Here is an 18,097-nt window from a genome sequence, read left to right as displayed (position 1 = left end):
ATTTACGCATAAATCATCCAGGTCCTGTCGTTTACAGGAGTTGAACTATAAGATCCTTACTCGTTGGTATAGGACGCCGGTTAAGTTGCATCATTTTTATCCATCGGTCCCCAACACCTGTTGGCGTTGCCATTCAGAGGTTGGTTCCATGCTACATATCTGGTGGGACTGCCCTGGGGTCGCCCCTTTGTGGCAAGATGTTTTTTCTCTGTATAATGCACTTTACCGGTCTACTATATCTCCTTCCCCTTTGATTGCCCTGCTCTCTATATTCCCGGGTAGGATCAAACATGTCAAAAAGGGAGTACTTAAAACATTTGTCCTTTCTATGAGACAGATCATACCACGCCAGTGGAGATCCTCAGACAGTTTGCAGAGAATTACGTGGATACGTGCCCTGGATGCCTTATTCAGGATGGAAGAAATGGAAGCTGAGGCCTGTAACCAAGTCCAAACATTTGCACTAACCTGGGAACCTTGGAATCAATTTAGGAGCTCCTCTCGTTTTCAAACCTGGTTGGTCTCAGGTGACTGTACCTGGGATACGTGATATGATGTCTTGTCCTTTCCCCTTCCCCCCCGCCCCCCCTACTTTCCACCCCCCCTCCCTCCCCTGTCTTTTGTTTCGTCGTGTTTTGTTCTTGTCTGTCCCCCTGTCTCTCCTAGGTTAACGATTTAATCTGTTTCACTTAAGAGTTACATATTAGTAGCCCTTTGTTCAAAACGCCATCACTGAGTATCTCAGGATTGTGTCCTAAGTTCCTTTTGCCTTCCCTTTTAGTAGTCAAGGTTCTTCATATCGCACTGTATGTACCTAATATTGCTGAATCTCTCCTTTAGCATTTATTTGATGGCATTTGTTTTCTCTGGTCTTCATGGTTGCGTCCCAGAGAAATATGGTGGTCTCTGAATCCATCTGTGCACTTTATTTTATGTTTTACATGGTCTTGGAAATGGAATTGGAGATATATTTTTCATACAATGTCTTGGTTGCTATGTATGATTGTTGTGTTCTTTTTCTATTCAATAAAAATAGATTCAACACCAAAAATATAGAACGTTTTCGGCATTTAGCCTTCTTCAGAACACTGGATGAGCCGCACTAGATAAAGAAAATGGAAGAGGGGTAAAAAGGGGTAAAAAACTCGCAGCCTTTGGCAATTGGAATAGAGGAACCAAAAGTGGTCCTGTTATGCTGTGGCCCTGTTCAGCGCTCTGTTTAAACTGGGCATGACGGACCCATGCACTTGAATGGGTCTGCAATCTGGATGGTCGGTGCGGAACAGAGGCACGGAACTCCACGGAAGCACCACGGAGTGCTTCCATCGGGTTTCTGTCCGTGCCTTCGCACTGCAAAAAAGGAGTACATGCACTACTTTTTTGTGGTGCAGACCGTCAGATGCCGATTGTGGACCCCATTCAAGTGAAGCTGCAGAACGGGCCCATGCGGCACACATGCATGAGGCCTTATTCACAGAGATGTAATACCAGGCACAACCTTTGAACCAGAATGGCAATGTCTCTGAGAAACGAAAGACCTTTTGCTATTGTTGTAGATCTGTCAAACCCAATATTTGTTATATTAGAAGAAGTAAAATTCAGATACGTGGGTCGAAATTCTATAGGGGACTGACTCGTCAGCTAGTTTGTTTGCACGGTGATCCGTCTTTTTGGAATTTGTTGAAGTGAATGCCGAGCTTGAAGTTAATATTAGACCGTCTGTTGTTATTGGATCTACAAAGAGATTCTGTTAGCCAGATTACAAATATGTTTTTGCCAATTCAGAGGTGAGAAGATTTCTGTAAAAGAAATGCGTTTTTTTAACTAATGGAAATCCCCTTTTCATTCTTTAGGACAAGCTAAGTATCTCCATATTGGAGAAGAAATAGATGGGGTTGATATGAGAGCAGAAGTTGGTCTTCTCAGTAGGAATATTGTCATTTTTGGAGAAATGGAAGATAGTTGTTACAACAGCGCTGTGTGTAAATTCTTTGACTTTGATACTTTTGGAGGCCATGTTAAGGTATGTGATTAATAAACTCTTCATACTTATATGGTGGAAGATAAGATAGTATGTGTGAAAATAAGCAGGGCATTTAAAAAATGATACACAATTGTGGTCTAGTATACCTCTTGCATTGTAAATAATGTGTATTAAGGCTCATCTTGTTGATTTCAGATTGCACAAGGCTTCAGGGCAGTTCACTTGGAAGGCATAGAACTGAAACACATGGGACAACAATCAATGGGACATTACCCTGTTCACTTCCACACGACTGGTGATGTGGATGAAAAAGGAGGTTATAACCCTCCCACTTATGTGAAAGATCTCTCCATCCATCATGCATTTTCTCGCTGTGTTACTGTTCATGGCACCAATGGTTTGCTGGTAAGTATCTTCAGTCCATTAAAGCTCAGCATATAAGAAAAAGTGTTAAAGGGACACTTCTATTAAAACGTTTTATCACATATTAACAACCTATATGTAAAAATATAGATGGATGATTTTCTAGATATCATTTTTTGAAGTCACTCTTTAACTTCCTTCTTTGTTTGGACTGTTAGGAGGGCAGACAGTCTCACTTACGTTTTTCAGTCAGACCATCTCTGTCTCAATCAGAGCATCACTTATTACACTAAGCAATGCAAATGCTCTTCTGTGGGCATTTTCAACCAGTCCTATCAAGAGATCAAGAGCAGTGTCATACTGTTATACCAATTCTACACTGACTATTATCATCAGGACTATCCTTTACATAACATCTTCCCTTCATGGCAGCAGTAAACTGACAGTAGATTACCTATCTATAAAGGAGGTCTTATGATTTGTGTTTACTGCTAATTTTACACTAGGGTCAGCGAAGGGTAAAATTTATATTTTTGTTGATTTGCTATATGGCTCGCATATGTCTAGCCCTCCAGTCTTTTTTCCCTCCGCCAAAGTAAAAATGCACAGGGATGCTGAGGAGTAAACAGATGCCATAGTTTCTTTTGTATGGTCGTGCAATATTTATCTGTCCAGCTATGGGCACCAAACAATTACACCAAGTGCACAACTTTTGTCATCATTTACGACTATACTATTACTATTTGTAACTGACTATACACAACTGATATATGTAAACCCTAACTGAATACTTAAGATGAAGAGTCCGCTATTTGATTGACTTGTTTCAGACTTGCATAGTTACGTGTTTTTGACCTTAGAACATTAATTGTACATTAATCAATTTGAGTTGCACGCTCATTGAAAATATATGGTAGGAGCACCTGCTGAGGTGCATTATAAGTTGGGGTTCTTTAATTTTTTCATAACTATCATAACATAGCCTTGTAAATACACTTATTGACAAACAAGCACCAAAAAGGAGATTTTGGAATCAAATTCAAATTTATGGGGGAGATTTATCAAAACTGTGTAAAGGAAAACTGGCTTAATTGCTGCAGAGGAGCTTCGGGGAGAGGAGATCAGATTGGTTGCTATGGGAAGCCACTGTTCCTTTACACAATTCTTGATAAATCTCCCCCTATATGTGTGAATTTAATGATACATGTAAGGAATTTCAACATTAGAGAGAAAGGATATGAAAGGAAAACTGTACAATTGAAAGGAGGCTCTAGTACCTTGTTGGGCCTCCTCTAGCCTGGATACAAGATGACATACGGTTTAGCATGAAGACATACAGGTTCGGTATGGTATTCTGCGGCATATCTGTCCACATATGTTGCAGCTGGTCCTGTTGATCCTGTACACTTGTAGGTTGCAGAAGCTGGGGTCTCAGCAGGTTTCATAAATGCTCAATTGGCGATAAATCATGTGATTGGGCAGGCCGTGGAAGATTATACTCTGTGGGTGGATGAGCGTTGTCCTGCTGAAAAATGCCAGTTGGGAGCCCTGCCATGATATTGACATTTCTATCTGAGTGCGGTATTTGTTTTGTCAATGAGTGTATTATAATTTATCATTACTCTTCTTGTCTAGGTAAAGGACGTTGTGGGCTATGACACTCTAGGACACTGTTTTTTCACGGAAGATGGTCCAGAGGAACGCAATACATTTGACCACTGTCTAGGTGTTCTGGTCAAATCTGGGACCCTACTGCCTTCTGACAGAGATAATAAAATGTGCAAGACTATAACCGAAGGCTCTTATCCAGGATATGTGGCAAAACCCAGGCAGGACTGCAAGTAAGTATGCAGAACCTGGTTAGATGCAACTAGTCTTATCGTCACTGTTATTTTAGCTGTTGCTCAGACTTGTCATATATTAAAAGTTTATATTAGACGTCAGTGAAAATAATTGACTGTTTCAGATAACTTGCTAGAAGAATGGTTTGATACCCATAGGTGGTGTATTTGCTGCGATTCTACGCCATAAATCTGCAGCAAATTGCAGTACAAAACATATGAATGGGGTTTTCAAACTCCATCCAAACGTAGTGTAAAAGACACATGCTGCAGATTTTTGAGTTTGCACCATGCTCATTATGATTCAGAAATGCCACCGATTTTTACAGCGGATTTCTACCCTCTATTGTATAGGGGTGGAATCCACAGTGACTCTATAGCACAATGTGCATGCATTATTATATATTAGAATTATGATTAATAATGAAAAGATGATTTGTTAATAACTGACAAGGTATATATTAGACTTTTGCGGTGCCTGAACACAGTGCAGATTTGTGTGCAGAAAATCTGCAAGAAATCTGTGCGGTTTTTGGTTCGGATTTGATGCTTTTTTGCTGCAGATCTCACTCTTCCATTGAAAAGGGTGAAATCTGGACAAAAAAATACAACAACAAACATGCTGCAGATTTCAAAATCCACACAGCAGGTCAGTTTCAGCACCTAAAAAACAGTCAGGGCGCTGAATCTCCTTAAAGAGACCGGTCCTGTATGGAGACTTACGGTACTGGAAGTACACCATAGTATGGTGACTTATTGGCAATGCTCCATAGGAAACAAATATACAATGAGATATCTCCCAAGAAAGAGAATAATCTTAGTGTACCATATCCACTATCTTACAACAGGTATGGTGTAACAATATTTGATTTTATAGCTACAATTTATATTTAATCCTCTTTTTAACTATTTCTTAGACATTACTACTTGTAGAGCCGTTTTTCACTTCACGTTTTTTCTTACGGCATAAGTAAGACACTTATTTTCCACCTTGTGTTTTCTGTTTGCCTTCAGTGCTGTTTCCACCTTCTGGATCGCCAATCCCAATAACAACCTCATCAACTGCTCAGCAGCTGGCTCAGAAGTAAGTATAACTTTAGGACTCCTAGCCTAGCCTAATCATACAACAGAAGCAAAGTCCGTCATAAATTAGAGGTCCATCTGGAATAGTTTAGTTGTTACCTTACATTTGGAGTCCGCTACAATATCCCGCGGAATGTGGCTCACTGCAGCATGCTAAATAATTAGAGGCTCTGTTAACCTTCCTAATTTTCACCTTGATGTTCTGGCCAGGACAGCTCTGCTTTATGACCATTGAGGAGATATAAATGGTTTACATAGCTCTAAAGGACATAAAAGCATGAAATGTCTCCAGCACCGTAATCCACAAGTACTTTGTATAAAATCCATACCACTGGAGAATCATAGCAGAAAGTCTTCTAATCTTTTATTACAGATTTCATAGAATCATATCCTTCAGTTAAATAACAGAAGTAATAATGATATATTGTACATTACTTGACATTATGATTTTGTTTCCAGGAAACTGGATTTTGGTTCATATTTCATCACATACCTACTGGTCCTTCTGAGGGATTGTATGCACCTGGAAAATCTGAACACACTCCCCTAGGAAAGTTCCACAATAATCGTGCACACTCCAACTACAGGGTGAGTCTAACATTGCAAGGAAAGATCAAGTGGCACAGTGTTGTCATCTAAATATACTGCCCTGTGTAATAGCAGCATATTACAGGGACAGGTCCTTCGCCTAGTAACCGAAACGGCACAGAAATGTATAAAATAGTTATTAGTCTACTGTATTCATAAAGAAAGCAGAGGTGATGGACAGGCTGCTGTGTATCATTACATACACAGTAGCCCGTCAGTCACCATTGTGAGGTGCAGGAAGGGGCAGAGAGAAGTGCCGGGCGCCTCTTGTACACAGTGGAATCTGGAGGCTATGCTTTAGGGTCCATTCACACGTCCGTATGTGTTTTGCGGATCCGCAAAACACGGCCACCAGCAATGTACGTTCCGCATTTTGCGGACCGCACATCGCCGGCAATCTCATAGAAAATGCCTTTTCTTGTCCGCAATTGCAGACAAGAATAGGACATGTTCTATTTTTTTGCGGAACGGAAGTGTGGATCTGCAAATGCGGACAGCACATTCCGGCTCCATTGAAAAGGAATGGGTCCACACCTGTTCCGCAAAATTGCAGAATGGATGCCGACCCATTTTGCGGACGTATGAATGGACCCTTATTGTGTGACCACACCTATTAGCCAAATAGCACAATATTTGCGTGCCATTTTGACTAATAGAAGAAGAAACTGTCTCTGTAATATTTTTAGAAGGCAAAGTTTTAGAAGACACCTCCACTTTAAATCAGTTATGTGTCACAAAACATAAATATATATATATATATATATACACTTTTTAATTAGAATTTACAACAAATCAGTAACATGGAATGATGAATGTACGTACCACTATATAAATGATATAACATTAACAATGGCTGACCTTTGAGATGTGCATGAGTCAGCTACGGTCATGGTGCCCGCATTGCCAAGAAATCTGCCATCTGATAATATTCAAATGAACCCCTGGGAGCAAAGAGGGTGGTGCTTTTGCACCTCATTGCTCCCAGAGGCTCTGCTCACTGCCCTTCATGCTGCACCCCCATCGTTAAGACTGACATGTTTACACCTTGCTGGCACGCATTCAGCACATGCACAGTAAAGGGATGGAGAATGATGGGCAATATTCATCCCTTTACTGCGCATATGCAGAACACATTCTGAAGAGAATATCATTCTGCCTGGCCTGTCAGTCTTAGCTGTGGGGGTGCAGCACGAAGGACAGTGAGTGGACCCTCTGGGAGCACTTAGGTGCAACAGCACCGCTTTTATTGCATCTAGGGGCTGATTTGCATATTATAAAACAACCCTTTTCTTGGCAATGGGTGCACTGAGGAATATAAAGCCAACACCATGTCCTTAATCTGACTAGCGCAAATCTCAAAGGTCAGTATTATTTCTAAAGTGCAGATGCTTGACTGTAAATAGTTTTCCATGACCTTAGCACCTCTCACATCTCTCATTTGTACATCTAGGCTGGAATGATCATTGATAATGGTGTCAAAACCACTGAAGCCACAGCCAAGGATAAGAGACCAATCTTTACACTGATTGGATCACGGTAATTGCTTGTTCTAATTTATTCCATCCTAAATATAAGTGGCATTTTTATTACATCCCAATTAATTTTTATTACATCCCAATTAATGATATCCGCTTTGAGGATAGATTCCTGTTCTTATGTTTATTAAAATATGTATTATACACAAAATTCCAAATGATACTATAACTTCAAAGCATGGTGAAAGATGCTGACAGATTCCCTTTAAGACCTCTAGATTAACAGCCTCTAGAGGTATCTGGTAGCGGATGGGGATGTCGGGAGGAATAGTTGACAGCTGAAGGAGCCGACAGTTAATATAGCGCAATCCAATTTAAATAATAAACCAGCTTCTTCTCATTTAAGATACTCTACTTATCTTTAAAAAGTATAAATAAAGCCAGCTTCACTCTAAAGGTCTCTTTACTAGTAGTTTAAAATGTTTGCTAGGACCTGATGGACATTTCCATCATAAAACCCTTGCAACCCATGGGTAGGAATTCCATCCCAGTAGGCTGTGGAGCATCATTAGTATACAGCGAGCACTAGGATGTACAAAATGGTTGTATAAGTAGCTACGAGCAGAATTTACATTTACTGATCCAACCAGCGGTAGCACGATCTAAATGCAATGAACTGTCTGTGTATTTCTAAGCAATTATCCTTTATTCTGATGGTTCTGAAATGAACACATTATTGCAGTAATCCTCCAGTGTCAAGGTCCCCAAACATAGGTCATATTTCCTGAAATCTTATGTGATTGGGGGGACTTGTTGAGGGAAAGAAGGATCTGGCAAGTTTAATTTTAATGCCTGATCCTTTTGTTCGGATAGAAGATTAACAGCCTCTAGAGGTATCTGGCAGTGGATGGGGGAGTCGGGAGGAATGGTTGACAGCTGAAGGAGCCGACAGTTCGGTCAAAAGTTATCTCACGTGTGGCTGACTTAACTGGAGCTTAGGAAAAAACTAAAAGTTGCAAATGTTCGTCCGACAGCTTTATGAATGTATAGCTGTCTACATTGTGCATGCTAATTTGACGCAGACATATAGTTAGGACGTATCAAACAAATCTTATAATACTATTAAGTTGGCTGTAATGTATATTTGCTACTCACTACTACTTTATTATTACATATGTATGTGTCTTTTATCTATAATCTAAATGTATGCCTCATGGAATGAAGGAAATTCCATAAAGGCCAAAAAGTAGTCCTTTGAAATCCCGTACTTGCACGATATCATTATAATAATCAAAAACCTTGTCTGGATTCTTGCTTTGCAATAAAACAATAAAGTGGTTTATTAAAATGCATGCAGCACCCAGTTGTTAATATCCCCAGGCTCTGAAGTCTGTTTTTCGTATCTTCAATTGTTGAACAGGTATGGGCCGCATCAGGATGCTGATCCTTTCAAGCCAAGAGTACCTGCAATAATCCAGCATTTTATTGCTTACAAGAACCAGGACCATGGAGCTTGGCTGCGGGGAGGAGACGTTTGGCTGGATGGCTGCCAGTAAGTTCACAATTTTTACAGCCTGCAATGTCAAGCTTCTTGTTTATTGTATGAGTATTTCAGATAAGCTGATAGAGTAACCCTTGGCAGATGGTATTTTTAATAAAATAAAGAATGTGACATAAACCAGAAGCAAATTTTACATTTTATTGTTTCATCTATAATGGGTTAACAGTGAGAAATGCATAAAACCGCGGGTGTTTTCAATGTAGGTGTTTGTTCTTTTTATGAGTGAGCTATCTGGATGTAAATGGTCTCTAGCAGCCATGAAATTCAAGATGTACCAAATATTGTGGAGTGAGAATGAAATAATTGTCATTGTTTGGCGTAAGTGCAAACATGCAAAATCCAGATGCCTTGTATTTCTCCTCGGTGGACCAGTCCTCTTTGCATCTAGTCCATTTGCAGGCCGTCTCCTATCATCCAAAGCAACCTGAAAACCCACCTCATCAGAAAACCTTACAACCTACAACACCTGGCCGTAACTATCAGGGTAGCAGGCATATCAACTGCTATGGGCCCCAACAATTAAGGGGGGGGGGGGGGGATTTAGACTCAGACATAAGATGCAATTAGTGATGACTGGTCAATGACATGGGGTGGAAAATATGTATTGTGGCCCCATTCTAAGTTGTATCATGGTGCCCCATAGTTACCCCTGCTATATGCCTTTCTTGCATTAATCGCGTGCTGAGATATGTGTGTGTTCTACCTCATTTTTTTCTCTTTGCTGTGATGTCACACTGTACATGGTGACCTCTATTGTGTCCACGTTCTGTAACTGTGAGCTTTATACTTGTCATATGACATTATTGTGTGCATTTCACCATACTTGGACATGACTGTGTGCATTATGTCTGTGCACTACTAGGGAGACTAAACTAATCACAAGTTTATTTAGAACTTTCTGCCGAAGTCTGTCGTGGTGGAGAGCGGCCACATTACAGCTTTTACTATGGTTACATGTTATGCCCTTGACTATACTACAGTAATAGCAGCTTCTGCCCTGACTGTAAAAGTGGATTTACACGTACCAATAATCGTCCAGATTATCGGGAACCACCATTCCTGCAAAAGATCGCTCCCGATAGTCTGGCCATCAGCCGCCAATCAGCCGATGAACGAGCTAAACCCTCGTTCATCGGGGATCCTGTCGTTCATGCAGGCACCACCGATTATGGCTTCTGGGCAGCAGATCCTGTGGTCTAAGCAGCAATCTGCTGCCCAGAACTCGTCCTCATACTGTGGAGGTGATCGCTGCATGTAGATGCAGCAGCCTCCTTCACTGACAGACCAGCCGACTGTCAAGAAGGAACGCTTCCTTCCCGAAAATCGGCTGTTCCATGTAAACCTGCCTTAAGTCTCCGTCCATTTCACTTTTAGATTACAGTCCAAGACCCTCTAACCTTTTGTACCAATTACTAAGATAAAAAATCCTCCAGGACTGCCATAAAGTCCCTATTTGACCATATTTTAGAGCAGAAGAACATGCATAGTGATAAAAAGTGTAAAAATAAACTACTTTTTCCCGTATAACTAAAATAATAAAAGTAAATTACTATTATAAATTGTACAATTGCATAATACTCCTTGTCTTGCAAAAAATAAGCAGTTCTGTCAGGTCCTCCAGAGCTATAGACCCTCCAATTTGGCTAATACTGTAGGGGGTATATTTGCTTAATCAGGAGCCTCGCTGTAGGGGGCAACTGGAGTATGTGCTACAAGCTACTTTGGCCACCGTATTTAGACACAGGTTGAGGGCGGTGAATAACTTTTTCCCTTTGCCCCCGGGGGAAAGAAAGCCTAGCTAGCTGGATTAATGTCTTCATCAGACTACAGTATCTATTTGGCTTCTACCTGAGAAATGTGACTGGTTCTACTCCCTTTCCCTCTGGAATATTTTTACATATTGTACATGTACATATCTAAGCTAAATCTTATAACTAAATAGACAACAGTCTCATCTGCTTTCCAGAGGACTGGCATTCACTTGTAGATTTGATAAAGGATTGGTATTTCATTAAAATTAATACTAAAATGTGATGATAATGATTAACAGGAAAAAACACACAAATCCCATAAAATTAGAGGCGATGTGAAGGATGTGGTAGCCTTTCGGTTCTGCCATATCTATTATATACTGAAAAGCATAGTATATCCAGTACAATGTTCTTGTAAAGGAGTTAGCAATATTCCTCCAAAAGCAAATGCCATAGTTGATGCCTGTGTCTCTGCCTATGTACTTTATTTACTTAAATATTTTTTTTTTCAGGTTTTCTGACAATGGAATTGGTTTAACCCTGGCCAGGTAGCTATTAGTTAAATTTTATTATTTAACAGTGCTTTCTGGTTTTATGTAAATTTGGTTTATTTAAAGGGAATCTGTCACCTGCTTTTACCATTTTAAGCTGTCACCATCGCCATGTTCACTAAAGTACCTTATTTCCAGCAGTCTTCTTCTTACTTTATTTCGTTTTATCCTTTTGATAAAAAAAAGCCCTTTTTATGATCTGCTAATGAAGCTCCAAGGAGCCCAGAGGGGCGTTTTTTTCCCTCTCCGGTGCCCAGTGACGCCCCCCCTGCAGTGCCCAGCCCGCCTTAATTTGAATCCCAAGAACGCCTCCTGATCCTCAAATAACCTCCCACACCCCGGCAAACGGTTCCGCCCCCTTCCCACGTCATCGTCTACCTTCTAGAAATGCCCCGTCCTTCTTCCTGTCGACGGCCAGAAAACTCGCGCAGGCGCAGTACCGCCTGCGGCCTGCGACTGCGCGATCATCAAAAAATCATTGCCGGGGTGTGGGAGGTTATTTGAGGATCAGGAGGCGTTCTTGGGATACAAATTAAGGCGGGCTGGGCACTGCAGGGGGGCGTTACTGGGCTCCGGAGAGGGAAAAAAACGCCCCTCTGGGCACCTTGGAGCTTCATTAGCATATCATAAAAAGGGCTTTATAGAAATAAGGTACTTTAGTGAACATGGTGATGGTGACAGCTTAAAATGGTAAAAGCAGGTGACAGATTCCCTTTAATGTATTATGAAAAGCTATGCAACTTTCTAATTCACTTTGCCCTTCAATTTTTCACCATTTTGAAGATCACTGTCAGTGATTGGAAGTATTCTTTTTTACATACAGACAATAACAACTTAACATAGGGACATGGCTTGTTAAGTGTAACACATTCTTTCTTGTATCAAAATGAATCCAGCTTTACACGTTCATCAATTTTTTGTGCCAGTTAAAACCATATAGCGGCACACCTTTTTTTTCTAATCTGTTTTTATATTCTGATTGGGGATTTATTTATTCCGTTTTATGAACATGATTATGGGGCGGCCATATTGCCTGGGCTTTTCTTAACAGCATTTTCACAGCATTAAAAAATTCCTTCATGGCAGCCCCATGGGCCATATAGGCCATAGACACAACAGTCGAGGGGAGCTCATTGACATCTATGGGAGAGTTTTCTAGACATGCTCTGTGACCTGTGCAGAGGTCACCGTACAAGGAAAGAATAGATAAGCTCTGACTATCACCTATTGTGAATGGTGGATCCTGTCTTATCTAGACACAGAGGTGCTATCTGTCATTCTGAACCTACCTATAATGATAGTAAGATAACTACAGTAAAGTGATCTGTACAGACCTCAGGCCTATTTTTAGGCCTAGTGGCCAGTGTGAAAATTGCAGGGTTTTATCTTTAAATATAAATATTGACATGGGAAATTAAAAAGAAGATAATCAAAAATTCTTTAAAAAAATGTGTTGAACAGAAAAATGTGATTTAAACAATAGATAATTCTCTGGTGACAGATTCTCTTTAAGTCAGATGGACTTGATAAGGATAGGTTTCAGCTTCTGAATGTAAGCATGAACACAGACAGAGGTGCACCTAGCCTTTCTGCTGCCTGAGGGGAAAACTGAAATGGTGCCCCTCCCTCCCCAATGCCAATTTCTTAACCTAACCCCTTCCCTTCAGCCCATGGCCCTTCGGCTGCCCCTCTCTTGCCCCTACCTGGTGCTGCCTGAGGCGATCGCCTCACCTGGCCTCATTGATGGTGCACCCCTGAACACAGAGCACACAGAAATCTAGAAAATAGTGAGGAATGCAAGCACAATATATCATTTGCATTATGCAGTGATTAAGATGTATAAAACATAAACACCTCTTCAAACGCTTCTCAACTTCTAAATGCTGTCTCTTAATGTAATATGTTGTTTATGCAGTGGAGGGACCTTTCCAGATGATGATGGATCCAAGCAAGAAGTCAAAAACAGCATATTTGTTGGAGAAAGTAACAATGTGGGAACGGAAATGGCAGACAACATTGTTTGGGGTCCTGGAGGATTTGATCACAATGGGAGGACGCTACCAAGAGGAGTGTATGTACTAAAATATTTACTCATTTTGTACTATTCTCTTTATGTTATAATCTGGGCTTTGGAGCTGTATTAACCTTTATTGCCTTGTCTACCTTTAGGAACTTTCCAGTCCGTGGCATACAGATCTATGATGGACCAATCAATGTGGAAAACTGTACTTTTCGCAAATATGTTTCCCTGGATGGACGTCACACCAGTGCAATTGGATTCCGTCTTAATAACTCCTGGCAAAGCTGTCCAAACAACAATGTGACCAAAATTACATTTGAAGATGTGCCGGTGAGTTATTCTAAAAAGCTAAAATAATAAAATAGGATCAGGGGTTTTCAGCAGACAGACACTCTTCTGTATTTTTTATACCTTTAAATCCATTAACCTGAAGTTGTAATTATTAAACTGTTGCCATTTACAGTGGCACAGGTCAGTTTTGAGTTGCATATGTAGACACGAGGCCTCCTTTCCCAATGCTAGACCTCAGCCCCTGGTTTTTAGAGATTTCACAGTAACCTATGCCCTACTGTTATTATTTTACAGCTCAACCTTTTCTGTTATGAAGCAATCTGTCACATTTGCGACTGATCATTCCAGTGAGAGACAGTGAATACAGTAATTATCTGATAGAGAGACTAGTATTGAAGCCAGATCCTAAGGCCAAGTCTGAAAGAAATTACACAAGCGTCTGATGACATGCCAAGAAGTCATAGAAAGTGCCACCGAATTCTATTTTATAATGTTATTTTATTAACTACTTATTACACCCAAATCATTGCGTGATACTTATCAGGCAAGGCTTGGAGATTGATTCACGAAAGTATATTCATCTTGTTAATATGCAACATACATTATTGACACATAGAATAATAGCTCTGTATTTAGGTGCAACATTTACATCATTTGAGTGCAGAACTATTCAGCATGTGAATGGCCAGCTTGAAGGAGGATTCTCATCATTTAGTATTATTGCCGATCTCCAGTGTGGAAAACGGACAGAGGTATATTGCCCTTCTTCCGGCACTGCAGCGGTCCCGGCTACCTGATGTGCAGGGAATTACAACACAGCTATAGCACATTCAAGTTAATGGGGTTGTGTTGTACTGCCCAAATGTGGGTTGCTGGGAATATTGCTGTGCACGGAAAAACAAAGGACGCCCCATCATTTTAAGGATCATGGGATCAAACCTAAATTTTACATGAGATATCACAAAAAATGTGTTTTCCATTCTCAGGATACATACTAATCAATAAACTGTGGTCAAATCTTATTAACCATAAAAACACTAAGCCTTTTCCCCAAATTGTAGACAGTTATAGAGACTGTCAATGCCATGGGCTGTGACCATCACTCCTACATGTCTCCTGTACAGAGCCATCAGAAATCAACACATGGTTATACAGCTAAGGCTGTACAGTATGTAATAATGGCTGATGGTGGATCGTTCCAAACACAGAGCTTTCTGACTCACGCTCACATTATCTGTATAAATTACTGATGTCATCTGGTTATCTTTATTAATCTGTGTTTATGAAGGCAAATGGAATACCAATCACAGATAGATCAGCTCTAGGATGATTCATTGGTTCCTTCATACATTTCTACAAGTATACTGTGTGGAAAGCTTTCCGTGAATATGTGATGACCTGCAGGTCTAGATCAGTAATCAGAATGCTTTAAAAAAGCATCTGTCATCAGACTGCTCTTAGTCTATGGTTTGCTCGTACCCTTTTTAGGATGATGTAATACATATTTTTGTACTGTAATGTATTTTCTTCATATACCTTATATAATGATCATCCAGAATGTCATAAGTGATTCTTAAAGGGATTCTGTCACCAGATTTAACCCTATTAAGCTAGCTGATATTAGTGATGTGCTAATGTCAGCTAAACCTAACTAGCCTATTCCTACTTTTATCTGTACCCCCGTTACTCCCGAAATCTAACTTTTATAATATGCTAATTAGCCTCTAGGAGCGGGGGGGGAGGGGGGGTGGGCATTGTTCCGGCTCCTAGAGGCTCCGTTCTCCTACCTATTAAGTATTCGGTGCAGGCGCGGTGAGGAAGCTGGCAGCCTGCGCCGAATGCTGAACGGCGCGAGATTTCACCAGAGCACAGGGCTGGCAGACAGATGCGAGCGCCGCCTGGCCCTGTCAATCAGGACTTGGAGGGAGGCGACAAAGGTGGGAGAACGGAGCCTCTAGGAGCAGGAACAACGCCCCCTCCCCTGTTCCTAGAGGCTAATTAGCATATTATAAAAGTTACATTTCTGCCGTACCGGGGGCATAGATAAAAGTAGGAATAGGCTACTTAGATTTAGCTGACATTAGCACATCACTAATATCAGCAAGCTTAATAGGGTTAAATCTGGTGACAGAAACCTTTTAATCAAAACTGTTTCTTGTGGATATTCATTAGGTTTCAACACTGTATAGCCCTCTAATAATATATAATTAGGCTCCATTTTATGGAGGCTCAGTGGTTAGCACTGGTGCCTTGCAGAGCTGGGGTCCTAATGGAGTTTGTATGTTCTCCCCGTGCTTCCGTCGGTTTCCTCCGGGTACTCTGGTTTCCTCCCACACTTTAAAGACATTCTGATAGGGACCTTAGACACAATTGGTCAAAACCTCCTCTCAAGCTGCAACTTATAGACTCATTCAGAATAGACACATTTCTTAGACTCATCCACTCCTAGTCAAAGTCATTGATAAATTGTTCATATATGACAAAACGTATATGTGTCATATAATTAAAGGGTTTGCACCATAAACTACTTTTCACTTAAAAGTTTATTTTCATCAATTATTCTAGCTTCCATTCCTCCTTGAATTTTTTTTTTTTCATTTTACCTCATTTGCAGTTTTCTCTTATCCACCGTGCTTAAATCCTTACTCCTGGTTTGTGATAGGACTGCTGTCCCATAATGCCTTAGTGCAGTGAGATGTGTCCTGACAAAGCAGGACTGAACCATCAGCTACTGAAGATTGAAACTGATTTGCCACAGGGTGCACTGGTCGGCTAATAAGTTTTAGAAAAGGCAGTTTTGATAAATGGTGGTATTTGGGGAAAGTGATATAACAGCGATATCTATAGGGTGGGAAACTTTTATATTGGTGGCACAACCCCTTTAAATTCTCCCATGTGAATATATTGTAATATAATATTAATTGTAACTCAATGAAAGGGTGACAGATGCTGTTTCATTTGCCTCCATCGCCTTATCAATGCCATCTACTGTAAGTCATGTGTAAATTTTAACAGTATGTTGACCAGTGATGATTCAGTGCTATGTTTTCTGATTGGATGCATGTACAGGTCATTGTCATCTAGGTCATTAATACTTAATAATTTGCTGTCATTTCAGATGCAGTCACGAGTTTTCTTTGGAGAGCCTGGACCATGGTTCAGCCATATGAACATGGATGGAGACAAGACCACAGTTTTTTATGACGTAGATGGCTCAGTGTCAGAATATCCAGGAGCATTTTTAGTGAAAGAAGACAACTGGTTATTGAGACATCCTGATTGTTTAGATGTTCCAGACTGGAAGGGAGCAATTTGCAGTGGCAATTATGCCCAGGTACCTCCCAGTTCAGCAAACATTTAGCAATGAAAAAAATAACAATCTATCCACTAACTACCCAGGCATTCATTCTTTACTTTGGTGCTGTCTGAATAAAACCTTTTTGTCGCACTCTTTTTAGATCTACATCCAAGCAAGAAGACCAGCCGACGCGAGTATGACAATCATTAAAGATGAGTACCCTGAGCATCCATTGCACTTAGAAGGAGCGCTTGGAAAAAGCAACCATTATCAACAGTATCAGCCTGTCATCACTCTGCAAAAAGGCTACACAGTACACTGGGATATGACCGCCCCTGAGGAGCTGACTCTTTGGCTTATTAACTTCCAAAAGTAGGTCTTGCATTTATGTCCATAATTCTCACTGAACTTAAACGGTTAGAACACTTCATCATCTAAAATAGCCAACAAGGAATATGTATGGCCACATCTGTTTAATGGAACTATTAAGTAACAAGAAGGGAAAGCAAAGTTTGTGGATAACAAGCCATGGTTTAAGTAGCACGAACATTTCCCTCATGCAATATTATGACTATTTTACTAAGTTACTGCCCCCCTGAGAACATTAGTCTCCAATAAAAGGTGAAGATTTTCACATTTCGGATACAATTCATAAAACAAAATTTGAAAGATAAAACATTTAACCTGAAATGCTCCTTATGATGTTATTATTTGTATTCCCGGCACTATAAAATAGTTTCCTTGGGTTAATTGAAGTGTTTTTCTAGAATATCGTGCAATACACTTTCAAGCCAGGAAAAAATGGCCATCTCAAAATCTAATATTTTTCTTGGCCACTTGATTCTTTAGGAAATTTGACGCCAAGTTCTTATTTCTTGTGCTAACACATGATTCTCCTATTTTAGGAATGACTGGATTCAAGTAGGATTTTGTTATCCTAAAGGGACAACATTTTCCATCCTCTCAGACATTCACAATCGCCTTGCAAAGCAAACATTCAAGACGGGAACCTTTGTACGCACATTCCAAATGGACAAAGTGCACCAGGCATACCCTGGCAGAGGGTATTATTATTGGGATGAGGATTCAGGGTAGGTTATCTTTTTTCTTAAAATGTACACTAAAGTGTTCCCGGATCTGCAAACATATATGTAAAGGTTTAGAGCTCCATGTTCCATTATTCATTGGAATGATGACAAATATGACAAGATATAGCATTGCATTCATAGTAATGGTATCACTCCAGTGCATATGAACCATGACACAAAACTTTTTTATACATAAGGAAAGT

At 40.3% G+C, this 18,097-nt stretch overlaps 1 protein-coding gene across 1 annotated transcript in view; it reads left to right on the top strand.

Annotated features, from left to right (window-relative positions):
- Positions 1-18,097, top strand: part of LOC120985923 (cell migration inducing hyaluronidase 1) — a 125,705-nt gene that overhangs the window by 97,393 nt on the left and 10,215 nt on the right. Inside the window, exons 18-20 of the mRNA XM_040414144.1 lie at positions 16,627-16,842; positions 16,967-17,178; positions 17,712-17,897. Coding sequence (XP_040270078.1) covers positions 16,627-16,842; positions 16,967-17,178; positions 17,712-17,897 — 614 coding nt within the window. The remainder of the gene's footprint in view (positions 1-16,626; positions 16,843-16,966; positions 17,179-17,711; positions 17,898-18,097) is intronic.

This window comes from Bufo bufo, chromosome 1 (assembly GCF_905171765.1).
Source record: "Bufo bufo chromosome 1, aBufBuf1.1, whole genome shotgun sequence".
Lineage (NCBI taxonomy): Eukaryota > Metazoa > Chordata > Amphibia > Anura > Bufonidae > Bufo > Bufo bufo.
The sequence above is the reverse complement of the archived record's forward strand: the minus strand, read 5'-3'. Positions and strand labels throughout refer to the sequence as shown.